This window comes from Seriola lalandi, unplaced genomic scaffold, assembly GCF_002814215.2.
Source record: "Seriola lalandi dorsalis isolate HSWRI2012SDOR001 ecotype SW California unplaced genomic scaffold, Sedor1 jcf7180002054472, whole genome shotgun sequence".
In the NCBI taxonomy this organism is placed as follows: domain Eukaryota; kingdom Metazoa; phylum Chordata; class Actinopteri; order Carangiformes; family Carangidae; genus Seriola; species Seriola lalandi.
In genome coordinates this window covers 194,612-207,786 of record NW_019525025.1, presented here as the reverse complement: position 1 = coordinate 207,786, position 13,175 = coordinate 194,612, and the positions used below count along the sequence as shown (strand labels likewise).

The 13,175-nt window shown below is 43.9% G+C and overlaps 1 protein-coding gene across 2 annotated transcripts in view; it reads right to left on the bottom strand.

Moving 5' to 3' along the window:
• LOC111659078 (regulating synaptic membrane exocytosis protein 2-like) overlaps nt 1–13,175 on the bottom strand; it is a 34,386-nt gene that overhangs the window by 13,420 nt on the left and 7,791 nt on the right. For both annotated transcript variants that reach the window (XM_087175507.1, XM_087175506.1), the window contains 14 exons: nt 9,450–9,514; nt 6,935–7,054; nt 6,751–6,850; nt 6,258–6,381; nt 5,732–5,778; nt 5,509–5,597; nt 5,377–5,412; nt 3,951–4,081; nt 3,541–3,712; nt 3,254–3,413; nt 3,029–3,052; nt 1,494–1,562; nt 1,019–1,154; nt 214–321 (listed from right to left, as the gene is read on the bottom strand). In XM_087175507.1, the coding sequence (XP_087031633.1) occupies nt 214–321; nt 1,019–1,154; nt 1,494–1,562; nt 3,029–3,052; nt 3,254–3,413; nt 3,541–3,712; nt 3,951–4,081; nt 5,377–5,412; nt 5,509–5,597; nt 5,732–5,778; nt 6,258–6,381; nt 6,751–6,850; nt 6,935–7,054; nt 9,450–9,514 (1,381 nt within the window). The remainder of the gene's footprint in view (nt 1–213; nt 322–1,018; nt 1,155–1,493; nt 1,563–3,028; nt 3,053–3,253; nt 3,414–3,540; nt 3,713–3,950; nt 4,082–5,376; nt 5,413–5,508; nt 5,598–5,731; nt 5,779–6,257; nt 6,382–6,750; nt 6,851–6,934; nt 7,055–9,449; nt 9,515–13,175) is intronic.

The following is a 13,175-nucleotide window of genomic DNA, read 5'->3' as shown; positions in this document are numbered from 1 at the left end:
TACAGTCTTTGCTGCATATTGTTTGATTGGTCCTGCTGTAGTAGAGGGGCGGGGTTTACCTTACAGATGTATCTGATACTGACTCCCTGCTGTGATCTGATAAGATGATATTCTCCTTGCACACATTATCATACAGTGTCCTAGGCTGTGTGCTGGTTGGCTGATGTCCAGGTGACCCAGGTCAGGTGTTGTGCTGTGTGTTGCCATGGTTACCTGTTCAGGCTGCTGTACTGGCCGGCATCAGAGTATGCTCGGCTCAGTTTGGAGCCTCGCAACAGCCGCACGGCATCTTCCCGGTACAACGGGTACAGAGGGTTGCCGCTGGCAACCACAGGTTGCAGGTCAGCAAAGGTCAAAAGAGATCAGTGGGCAAAGAGGGTCAGAGATCAGCAGAGGTCAGAGTGGTCAGAGAGGTCAGAGGTCAGGGTCAGGAGGTGTGTAAAATGAAGCTGAGACCTTTCAGAAGGCTGATTGGATGCCTGGACACTATCAGGTAAATCAATTCACATGCATAAAGTTTTTTCACGTTTCAGTCAAACTGGAAGAAACACATTTAAACCCAATAATAAATTCCCTGTCAGGTCCCAGTAACCTAATCTCATCTCATCCTCTCATTGGTCCCCTCTGGTCTCATCTCAGTTTATCATCTTATTTAATCTCTTTTATATCTGGTTTTACCTACACCTATCTCCTCTCACCTCGTCTCCTCTAACTTCTTCTGGTATCATTTGATTTTATATATAATCTAATATCTACTCATTGCATATTCTCATCTCATTTCATTTCACTCAATATCATATTGTCTTATTTCATTGCATCGTTGTTTTATTTTTATATTAACTCGTTACGGTCTCTCACTTCAACCTCATGTCATCTGGTCGTCTGGTGTTTTCTCTCATTCTTATCTCAATTCATATCATCCTAATCTCTCCTCATCTCTCATTATCATAAATTGTATATACTATATATATTATATTAAACACACTCACACAGAGTGCGCTCAGTAGCGGCTGGTTACCTGTGAGGAGGCGGTTGGCTCGGTGACCGAGACCTCATCCTGACCATATCGGATCGAGAGCAGTGATTGGACGACATCACCTGCTCCGGCACTGAGAGGGTGGAACTGTGGAAGTCTCGCCCGTTCTGTCTGTAGTCTGCACACAAAGAAACAGAGCCGGAGCTCAACCATCAACCCTGACTGAGTGCTTTGCAGGACCCAGTCAGACCAGCTTTTATCACAGTCAAACTTCAGGGTGAAGTCAGTTAATTTCAGTAGAAACACCATGAGCACTTTTATTATCCAGGAGAACACTGAGAACATTGATCAGATCATTAAAGGTAATATTTTAAATGGGAATTTAAAGTGATAGTTCTAAAACTAGCTCTGTTTCACCAGGACATGCAAATGAATTTCACTTTGATGTCTTCTGTTCAGACTGGGCTTTAACAATAAGCTGCAGGTGTTGCAGTGTATGATGGGACATGGAGTTCACCTGATATCACCCCGATGCCGTCTTCACAGTCGTAATCTGAAAACTCACTGTCACTGATCCTCTGAGACCCTGCAGAAAGAACGAAAGGTAGAGAGACACAGAGAGAGAGAGAGAGAGAGAGAGAGAGAGAGAGAGGATGTTTAAGCCTGTAAGCAGCTCCTCTGTAATCCTCTACAGGAAGGTCAACTAATCTGACACAGAAACAGAAACAGTACAAGGAGATAAGAAACAACTGAGTTTACACATCAACATTAAAAGGACAGATACACACATTTCACTTGAGTTTACCCCTCAGACTCCCCTGAAACCTTTCAGAGATCCTTTGGACCACATCAAAGACTACTGAAAAAGCCCTAACCACTTCTAGGACCTTTTAAGAACTACTGGACTGGAGCTACTTAAAGATTGGTGAAATGACAACAAGCACCTTCAGAACTCCTAACAAGGATTCCTAGATCCCCAGCCAAGACCACTGACTTTAAATAGCCCCTTCGATACCATCTACCTCTCAAATATCCACATGAATGCCTACAAGACACATGGAAACCCCTATGGATTATTGGGGACTTTAGACATTAAATTTCACTGGGCCACTTCAAGGATTACAGACCCTTGACACTGATTTCTAGAATCCCAACAAGGACCTGTGAAACTCAGTAGTTGCTTGGATTCTCTCAAGGACCTCTGAAGTCCATATAAATCCTTCTGAAGGACTCTAGGGCCCCCTTAAAGCCATCAGTCTTTCTGCGATCACTGGGCCCACCTTAAAAACTACTACTTCTAGAAACTTTTAAGAACTTCTGACATTGCATTTGTAGGGTTTCTGCATGCACATCAATCTCTCAAACCCCGTGGCGTTGTCTTGGAGACAGCTGGAATACTTGGACCCTAAGACCTCTAGGATACTGTCAATCATCTGCAAAACCGCCACAATGATCTCTCCAATGAACATCTCCAAGACACTTATAAAGTTTCTAAAAGATTTGTGAAAATCTAAAATGAAACACTGGGAACCTCTCAAGCACATCCAGAAGCTCAATACAAAATATCTGGAGGCCCCATCAAGAACCACAGAGACCTTACTAAGGAACTTGAAATCCCAACAACCCCTCAAAGACCCCCCAGTCTTTAAGACAACTGCAAACCCATTAAGGAATCCTAGAACCAATTTGAGGATTCTCAAGAACATCAAAGACTGGTAGTGTTCCACCTTAGTGTCCCCACAAGTACCTGTGAATTTCTATTCAAAACCACTTGGATCCTCTCGTGGACCTTTGAATTAAAATTAAGGAGACCTGGTCAGTTCTGTTACTGCAGTTTGAGAACAAATGGACATAGATTATTTTACTGAATGGTCCAAACATGAAAATTCAGAGGTGTACATATTCTGCCAAACACACTGAATCCTCCTTTCAGCACGGTTTACAGAAGAAGCTTGTTAATTTAGCATCACATGGGGAAAAGCCATAGGAGTTAGCATTAGCTACAGTTGGTCAGCAGCCACACCACAAAAGCATACACAGAGCTGTTGTTACCTGAATTATAGTAAGGACCTTTGTCTGGAAAAGCATCACGGGAGGAAAGTAAAACAAATCAACAGATGAGTCAAAATTAAAAACAAACAAATGAAAGAGAAAAACACACAAACAAAAACTTTACAGAGGCAGTTATAGATTAAACACAGCTGTTGTTGAAAATGTATTCATGTTGTCAGAGTTACACAGAGGATCAGTGTGTATTTTCAGAGTGTGTGTTCTCACTCTGCAGCCTCCTGCTGGGCTGACTGTGTTCAGGCTGCAGTCCTCTCCTCTGCAGGTAGGGGGAGGCACTGGGCAGCGGCAAAGAGGAAACATCATGAAGCTGCAGTTTGTACCAGTGAGGCTGATCGTCCAACAGAGCCGACTCCAGTTCTATCAGCACCTAAAGAGACAGAGAACATACAGAGAGAACACATGCAAACTGGTTCTTAGAAGATTCTCATTTAAGATGACTACATCTGAAGCATGAAATGCTCTATGTTTTCTGAATGTTCTACATGTGTTCTGACCTCTCCCAGGAACTGGCTCTCCTCCTCCCGCACCCGGGCCTGATCCCAGACCGTCAGCTCCAACATCCGTTCTCTGAAGTCCCGCTGGTGGACCGGAGAGTACATGAAAGTCTGGTTCCAACGAGGCTCCACCGACTTCTTTACTGTCTTCGTCCTCCGCTTACTCTTATCACTGCAAGGAAAGGAAGGGGCAATTAACAGCCAATCATAGAGCAGCAATCACTTTTAGTTATAAAGAACCAGATAAGAGGTTCTTCACGTTATACAGCAGAACCAGATCAAACTGGGCCACTGAGAATAATATCTTTGGACATGTAACATATACCTAAACCAACACATGTTCTCATCATCAGCTGACATGTCCTGGTCCATTAAATCTCTGGACTCTGACTCACTCTTTTTGTTTTTACCTTCTGTCTGGCAGGAAGTAGATCTTTACATAGGGGTTTCTGGGTCGGCCGTCATCTTGGACAGGAAGTTCTTTAGCTCCAAGAATCGTGACGATCAGCTGATGACCGACTTTATCATACCAGAGCTTCACCTGTAAAAACAGATTTTAAATCAACAACAGCATTAAACACAAACCCCAAACAGCTGTAGAGGAACCCAGTAGACCAACAGAGGAACCCCCGGCAACAGGAGGAGAACTCAGCAGAACAGTGAAGAGTTCAACCGTGCAGAAAGGTGCAGTCTTCGATACAACCAAGGGAACCCAAAGAGTACAATAGCACCAAATAAGATAGCGTAATAGAACAAAGTAGAACCCTGTTTAACTGCAACAGAACCCTCAGAATTAGAATAATGCTATAGCATCAAGGTGCATCCTGTAGAACAAATAAATCTATACCCAGAAAAAACCCATAATGTAGAGCCCTGTAGAACAATGGCGGAACCCTTGACAACAGCAGATGAATGCAAAAGAACAGTAAAGGAGCCACAAAAGAAAAAAGGTGAACACAATCAAACTGAACCATAGAGAACCATAGAGAACCATATAGAACCTTATAGAATACAAGCCCTATCATTTGGAACAGTGGCTGAGGTCAATGAAACAGCAAAAGAAACCCAGAAAACTGAAGTAAAAAACCACATAGAACAGAAGCAGAAACCCTGGTAACAAAAGAGGAGCCCTACAGAACATCAGAGAACCACAGAGAACAGATGTGGAACCTAACACAATATTAGGAGTCTGTGGAAAAGAGAAAAAAAAGGGAACCTTCTTGGCCAGAACTTTTAGAAAACAAGCAAAGCCCAACATACCCTCATCAGGATAGAACATAGAACACTATAGAATGATAGAAGGAAACAGAGAACTGCAGAACAGAGGAGAAACCAAAGAAAACAGTGTTGAAACCTAAAGAGTACCAAAGGTCTGGGAACAGAAACTGAATAGTTATGGAACCCAGCAGGAAAGCATAAAAACTATTTGCTGTCCCTAGGGGTTCTGGCTCTGTTCCAGAGGAACCCTATAGAGCAGAACATTGAGAACAGAACCAAATCCCTTCACAGCAGTCCTAGAACCACAGAATACCTGAGATGGATCATTTGAACAGTGGCACAGCCTGACCCAGAACCCTCAGAACTTAAATAGAACCCAAAAGATGAGAGGAAGAAACCCTGATAACAACATAGGAGCCCTACAGAACAGGAAAGCTCAGTGGAACAGAAATAGATCCTTATTCAACCGTGACAGAACCCTCTACTACTGACACCAGGTCCTTTGTCACCAGTTCGGGGGGACGGAGCTATGACATCACTAACACTAATTAAAAACTAAGGACTCTACAAGGGCTCAATTACTAACAGTATCTAGCTGCTCTGTGTTCTACAGTTTACCTGAATTCGAGGAACCAGAGGACGCCTGTTCACAGTCTGAAACAAACACACATCACCATGGAGATGGCTGTTAACTGACTGCTAATAGGCTGTGGACTTTGTGGCAAGGCAGTGCATGATGGGCAAACTTACAGAGACTTGTCCGGACAGCATACTGGGGCTCATGGGAGATGTGACAGAGATGGACGGACCAACTTTCTGAGAGTCGAAGGAACTGGAACCTGAACATAGAACATACAGAAGAACTCATTTATTTTATAAAACAGAGAACAGGTCCAGTTCTTACAGACTCAGATTGGTTTTGAGTCTGTGGTGGTTTTGAGTTTGCAGTAGTTTTGTTGTGTATTAAACTCACTGGAGTCCAGCTGGACATGGGAGCTCTCTGTTGTTCTGGAAACATCTCTGAGGAACAAAAATCACAATGTGTTAACATGACGTTCTAACAGAACTAATCAGGATTGTTTCTGAATGTATTTGAGGTTGTTTCTGCTGACTGATTGGCAGATCCAGATGTATTAAGTCTGTGGGGTGGATGTGGGTCAGTTTAGGATTCATGTTCATAGTGAACAGTCCGCAGAGCTCTTACTCAGGTAAATATGTTTGTTTCCTGTCTCCCTCTCTGATTAACTACATCTGGAGATCTGACAACATTTTCTGTCATAGTTTAAAAAACCCCAAGAATCCTCAGTTAAACTGTATTTGGATTTTCCTCCGACAGAGTATTTAGAGTATTTCTAACATTTTGTCAATTTGTGAATACTCAACAAACAGCAGGTAAACCATTTAATGGTTGGGGTTAGTGAAACAGTTGAATTGTTGAATCTCAACTAGGAAGTGTTACTGAATCCTCATTAACATAACCTGTGTGACCTTTGACCCACCCGATGAGTCGGGACACCACCAGTTCCACCTGTGGTTCTGGTTTGGACTCCAGGATGATGTTATATACTTCGTTAAATGAGGCTCCCTGAAGAGCCCGACCATTCCACTCCAGAACCTGATCACCTGAACCACAGAGAGGAAGAATAAGAAGGAGATCGTGTCACATGTGATTGGCTATAATTAACATGTGATGCACTAAAGGCATTTTCTCTCTCTGGGCCTGTTACACAAAGCCAGATAATCACCATGGTAACCGGGGTAGATCCCCATGGTAACCTGTGCTGCAGGTTGAGCACAGAGGTTCAGATCAAAACCTGACGTCTATATCTTCTGCTCTTTCTGTCTATTGTAAACTCTTTTGTCCCTGTCAGCTTCCTGTAAGATCTACCCCGGTTACCATGGTGATCTACCCAAGTTAAAAGTGAGCCAGCTCCATGATACAGGAAAACCAAAGAGAGCTTGATCCACGCCCCTGGAGTCCAGCATGTATACCTGGTCTCAGGTGTCCCACGGTGTCAGCCAGACTTCCTCTCTTCACCTTGGTGATGAATGCACAGAGACGACCAGACTCCGTCATCTTTCCACCGACAACCTGAAAACACTCTGCCCATGAACAAGGCATGAAACTCAACACTGAGGTCAGAGGTGCATAAACAGGAAGAAGAGAGTTCATCACCTTGAGTCCCAGCAGCGCCCCCGTATCCGCGGGAACTGTCCCATCCTTCATCCTCTTGTTCAGCAGAATTCGACCAATTAGACGCTCTCCATCCTTGGATGGTTGCCATGTGACTGGTTGCTGAGGAGTCACAGCGGTAAACATGTGTGGTTGCTTAGCAACAGCAATAATATCAAACAACAAAAGTTTAGTCCAATCAGCTTTAAGATGAATCTGATCAGATTGATTGAATTAATATTCAATACATTTATCATAAACACAAAACCATACATACACACACACACACACACACACACACACACACACACACACACACACACACACACACACGTAGAGAGAAAGTGTTTCTGTCTTCTTCCCAACAACATCAAACTCAAGTTGATTCAAGTCGTGCGAGTGAGGGAGTGTTCAGACCACATACACACTAATGTTGAGTGATCTGTGAGATTGCAGCAGGTGATAATATCACCTGAGATTGTGTACAGTTGTCTGCAAAAGTTTCCACCCTGCAGCTGCAGTCGTCATGGGGTGGGGGGGCTTTGTCAGACCTGCAGTTTTTTCAGAGTACATAAATCTGCTATCAGTCTCCCTCTCTTGGTAGTCTTCCTTTTGTGTCCTTCCTTTTGTTGGGGACACTGATGATGTACTAAATACTATTATAAATTCAGATAAGAACAAAGTGACATCCTGGTCACCTCTGATGTGCAGAACCTGTGTACATGCATACGTGATCTCTCAGCCATTCCTTCATCGAATACCCAGACAGGATTTAACCTCCTCGTGAGTTTATCTTACACTGTCTCACCATGAACTTCTTTAAGTACTTGGATTCATATCACTTGTGATCCTACGGTACAGCTGTGGGCAGTGCACCATCCTGTTTGTTTTGTTATGAGTCTGTAGAAGAGAACTTCATTTATAACCCAAAACACATTTCTGTCTAAGACTGGTTTACATGTAGAGGTGATAGAGGAGACTGTCTGTCTTTCACTGTGGACCAGCAGGAAACCTTTGTCCACGTTCTCTACCTTACACTTGACAGAGGAAACAACATGACTATAGAGACTACTGTCTGTCCTAAACCCTGAGGAAGAACCACACTTCTAAAGCTGAGTGAGACCATCTTAAACAGTCAATGACAATATTCCTATTGTTCAGTTCATGAGATCACACAGAAACTGCAGCGCTGTAAAAGATCTACAGTGAAGGGTTAATCTCCATCATGTATCTCTCAACCTTTCAGACGGCTCTACCTACAAAGAGGAACTCTGCTCCAGTCACCACCACTCCCTCTCTCCTCTGACAGGCAGGGTCAGAAACATTCATGTCCTCAAGGTGACCCATCTCTAAATGATATCAGCTCTGAGCCTCCACTGATCACCTTTAAACATGACCTAAAGTTTTAACTCAACCCAATAACTCAACAGACACCAAAAGACTTAACACATCCTCACGCTACAACAAACACTCCATGAACTCCTTCATTAACTGCAGCAGCACTCATGTAGTCTGTATGTTGTGGTGTGGTTCATGTCTGACAAACAAAAATATTCGCATGTCTCAACATAAGAACACAACATAACACATGGATGTTGCACACAGGCTGAGCTCGGTTCTGCAGTGTCACTGAGGTTATATGGACTCTGGAAAACAGTGGAGTCCTCTGGACCTGAATCTGGTTCCTGTGATTTCTCATACTGACAGATGTTTGCATCTTTGTGACTGTCAGTGTTACAGGTCTGTGTTGGTGTTGGGGGTGTGGCACTCAGACACTATTGTAACTCACACCTTTGGATTCAGTAACCAATAGATTTGAAACATGTTCAACCTGTGCTCTCATTGGCTCCTCACATCTTCATCCACTGTGACTCTGATGAAGTCACAATGTTGTTGAAGTGTTACAGCCTGTGAATGACTGTTTGAACCACTGAGAACCACCTGATTCAGCTGAACCTGGTTTCATTATTATTATTTTGTATATATTATTTCATAAATTTTTAAAAATATTTCAAATATGAAATTTTCCCAAACTTTTGCAGACCCCTGTACCTGTCAGGTTCTAGAGAAAACCAGTGATGCCACACAGGTGAAGAAGGTGGACTAAGGAGAAACCAGAACAAACAACAGGAGAAGAAACCAGAGAATCTGAATCTATAGCTCTAAACCCCAAGATGCTGATTGGTGACAAGCAGTGCAAAGTCCTGATTGGCCCTCTAAGCTATGACATCATCATTCAAGGGGGGAGAACAGAGTAGAACCTCGTCGTCCTCACCTGTACCTATTCTTCGCTCAGCGTGGTGCTGCTGCAGCCAATCAGCTTCCTCCTCTGACCTAAACACCCCGCCCATCTCACTCTGCTGCAGCTTGTATGATTGGTTCGGAGTAGGCGACAGGAGAAAAGCTGTCTCCTCATTGGCTAGTTTCCTATTACTCCCCCTACTGTTGCCTGATAGGGTGTGTGTGTGCGTGTGTGTGAGTGTGTATGTGTGTGTGCGCGGGGGGGGCTTAGTCCTACCATAGACATGGGCGCAGGCTCCCCATGCCAGGAACCATGATCCCACCATTGGCTGTCCATGTCTCCTGGCAACGAGACATCCAGAAGGAGAGGTCAGAGGTCAGACATGATTAAAAACATAAAGTTGGACTGAGTTCATCAGAGACTTTTGCTTCCTGCCACTGTCTCAGTTCTCTGCAGATACAGTCTGTTTAAAGGACATTTGTGTGACATTTCAACCTGGTATAGTTCACCTGTGTCTGATGCGGACATGTCACAGTATGGAAAACATTGACACACCAGGTCATAAATTCATGACAACACCAGTGCTACTGATACAGCAGACATTTCACGAGAAAGCGTGTGTCAGCTCTGTATCTGCTGAGCTTTTCACTTCGACACCAGATCCTCCATCACAGTCCTGTTGGTCGTCACGTGATCAGACTCGGCCCCTCTGTGATGAGATGGAGACACTTTCGGGTTATAAATTTTGATAACTAGTCTTTTTTGGATGAACGTGGACAAAAATTAACCAAATTGGTTTTATGTCTGAACACTGAGTAACGTTGTGTAACACCGGATACCATGGCAACCTGAGTCAGTTGTAGAGATTCAAGGAGACAAGGACTCACACAAGACAACGTACATCAAAGCAAGCAGATCCAAACAAATCATTTGACTCTGAGTCCAACCAACAGTAAACACGGACTGAAGAAGCCCATGTTGCCATGCCAACACATGTCCTGATGGTAAAATCACCACCTTGTAATTTTGCGCTGTAAAAACAACTAAATTACACAAACTAGGATGAAATCACTGAACTTCATATCCCACAATGCAACACTCAACAGAAATGAAGGAGCTGAGGGAGATGAGGGTCTAGACAATTAGGAGGAGGGGTTCTGGATCTTGGGGGGTCTGAAGCGTCCACCACAGAGTCCCAACATATCGGCTGTAATCCGTCTTTACACTGAGTCAAAGCAGCTTTAGACACTCACACTCTTCAGTACTCACAGGTCTGACTGAACGCCATGAAGGAGGAGGCTTCAGCAGAGGAAGAGGAGGAGGATGAAAAGGAGGAGATGAACCTGCAGCTCCTCCTCCTCACTGTATCTGTGGGTGCAGTTTGCCCTGAGCTCTGCCTGCAGGCTGCAGAGCTGTTCATTCCTGTCTGTAATCAGATTAACTGAGTCAAAACACCAAGTCCATCTTTTGTCTATGATTTCATTGTTAACTTGTTAGAGAGCTAGCTTCACTCTCACTCAGACAGCTGATAGTTCAGAGTTAGCCTGGTGTTAGCCTGAGCTGCAGCTTGGCGTGCAGTTAGTCTGGAGGTCTGAAAATGATCTGGTTAGTCAAACTGTAAACTGAAAGCTGGTGGAGGTTAGCAGGTTGGGGCCAACACTGCACCCTCAACCCTGCTCCTTTCCTCCCAACTTTCTACCAGATCAGAGTTGCTGAAGTCCAGAAGATCACCAAGAAGTCCAGAAGATCACCAGATCACCAGGGATCCAGCAGTTGCAGAGACGTTGATCAACGCTCTCTATCAAGTGTGCAGACATACTGTTGTCTGGTTGGTCAACAGTCGCGTTGCCTCCTGCAGTCTGTGCTTCTATTCTTATGTCCGCAGTGATTCCTGAGGCAGGCTGGTAATCCACACTCTCCTCGTTTAATCCAATTGAACAGAAGTAGAGACAGTGATTCTGCAGCCCAGCAGTACAAGAGTAGCCAGGTGAAGGTGTTCCTCTCTAATCTGGATCAGACATTCAGACCAGTTCTCCAGGATCCTCCAAGGTTCTCTGGGACTGGACCAGTCAGGTTTGATGGTCTGTTGAAGGTCTCCTGGTTCTTGTTTAAGTCCAGGTGTATTCAGGGCAGCAGCAGCAGAGACTCTGGGCTGCTCTGTCACCTCCAGACCTGAGAGGAGGAGCCAGGAACCCTCTGAGCCAATCAGAGCTCATAATCTCTGACCAGGTGACATCTGGTCCAATGACATGGAGGCAACAGATTAACTCGTCAGCATGACGTCTGATTTCCTGAGAGATGACCTGCAGCAACTGCAACACGTTCAGAAGCTTTATCTACATCACGTTCAGCAACTTCATCTGCAACACGTTCAGCAACTTCATCTGCAACACATTCAGCAACTTCATCTGCAACACATTCAGCAACTTCATCTGCAACACATTCAGCAGCTTCATCTGCAACACATTCAGAAGCTTCATCTGCAACACATTCAGCAGCTTCATCTGCAACACATTCAGAAGCTTCATCTGCAACACATTCAGCAGCTTCATCTGCAACGAGCTCAGCAACAGAACAGAGGCAGTACTCATTAGCAGACCATAACAGAACAAGGTAGACATCTTAGAGAACAGTAACAGAACCTTGTTCTGAAATGTAACAATAAAACAGAGCATTCAAAAAGTCAGCAGGATCCTGCACAACACTGGGAGAACCAAATAGAACATGTACTGAATTGTAAGGAACAGTAGCTGAGATCAATGGAACAGCAGGAGAAAGCAACAGAACAGGAGCAGAACCTTAGAATACAGACAGAACACACAGCGAAATGAGCAGAGCATCACAGGGAACAGTTGTGGAACCCTACAGAACAGCAGGACTCTGTGGATCTTATTAACCCAACATTACAACCTAAAAATGTAACCGTATGTGAATGGATTGTTTATAATAAACACAAGAATATATAAGTGTATACTTCCCCTCTTCAAACATTGGTTTTTTTTATATTTCATGTTCAAAATAAATAAAATTCATTCAGCCTTTTGCTAACTGCATGCACATTTATTTAAATGGTGATTAATGTACACTGTTAAAAACTGAAGAGTAAAGGAACCACACATACCAGGGCTTTTAGCACAGAAGTCATATACACCACGGTTAGAACCATGCAGAACATGGAACCCAGCTGAACACATAACCTGTTTAAGTGTTTTTCTCTCTTAAGGTAAAGTAAGACCCTCAGAGGGCTGTTGTGATCCGTCAGTGTTTGGTTCTCCAAGTTCTAGTAGGAACCCTCTGGTGTCAGTTGGAGGAAGTGCAGGGTAAAGCTGCTCAGGCTGGGTGCGGAGGTGAACATGGAGTTCAGCTGTAAGAAGATTATCACACTGAGCTAATTACTGTCAGAGAGAGAGAGAACACAAACTCTGTGTCTCTCTCTCATTGTCTCCTGTTCCTGTTTCCACTCACCTGCTCTGACACTGTATAAAACGTCATTAGCATGCGTCATCCACCTGCACCACTGCAGTGGTAAAAAGCAAGGATCGAGGCCTTGAAATAGTGGTATTAATGTCTATGGAAAACAATCCAAAGAACACAAGGAGGAAGCGAATGTGGGCCTGTTCGTGGCTCAGGAAAACAGAACTTGAGATAAGTACTTTTTAGCATAGATAAACATACGTAGCTATTGTTTCATGCTGCATTCCTCTTGGTTGGTTAGTAGACACAGGTTGTAGCAGCAGTCACAGTGTGAGGACCACCGTTTTGGAGCAACAATCAAAGATATCACTACATTTCTTTCATGTTGGTCATTTTTCCTGTGACAGCCCGGAATCACACAGGCTAACCTGCCTTTACGCAGCTGTTAACATGTAGCAACCTAGCCTCATGTAGCTAGCAGTTAGCATGCAGTCATCTAGCCTGATTTACATACCCTCATTTATTTAGCTGTTAGCATGTAGGCACCAACCTCATGTAGTTAGCAGTTAGCATGAAGCCATTTAGCTT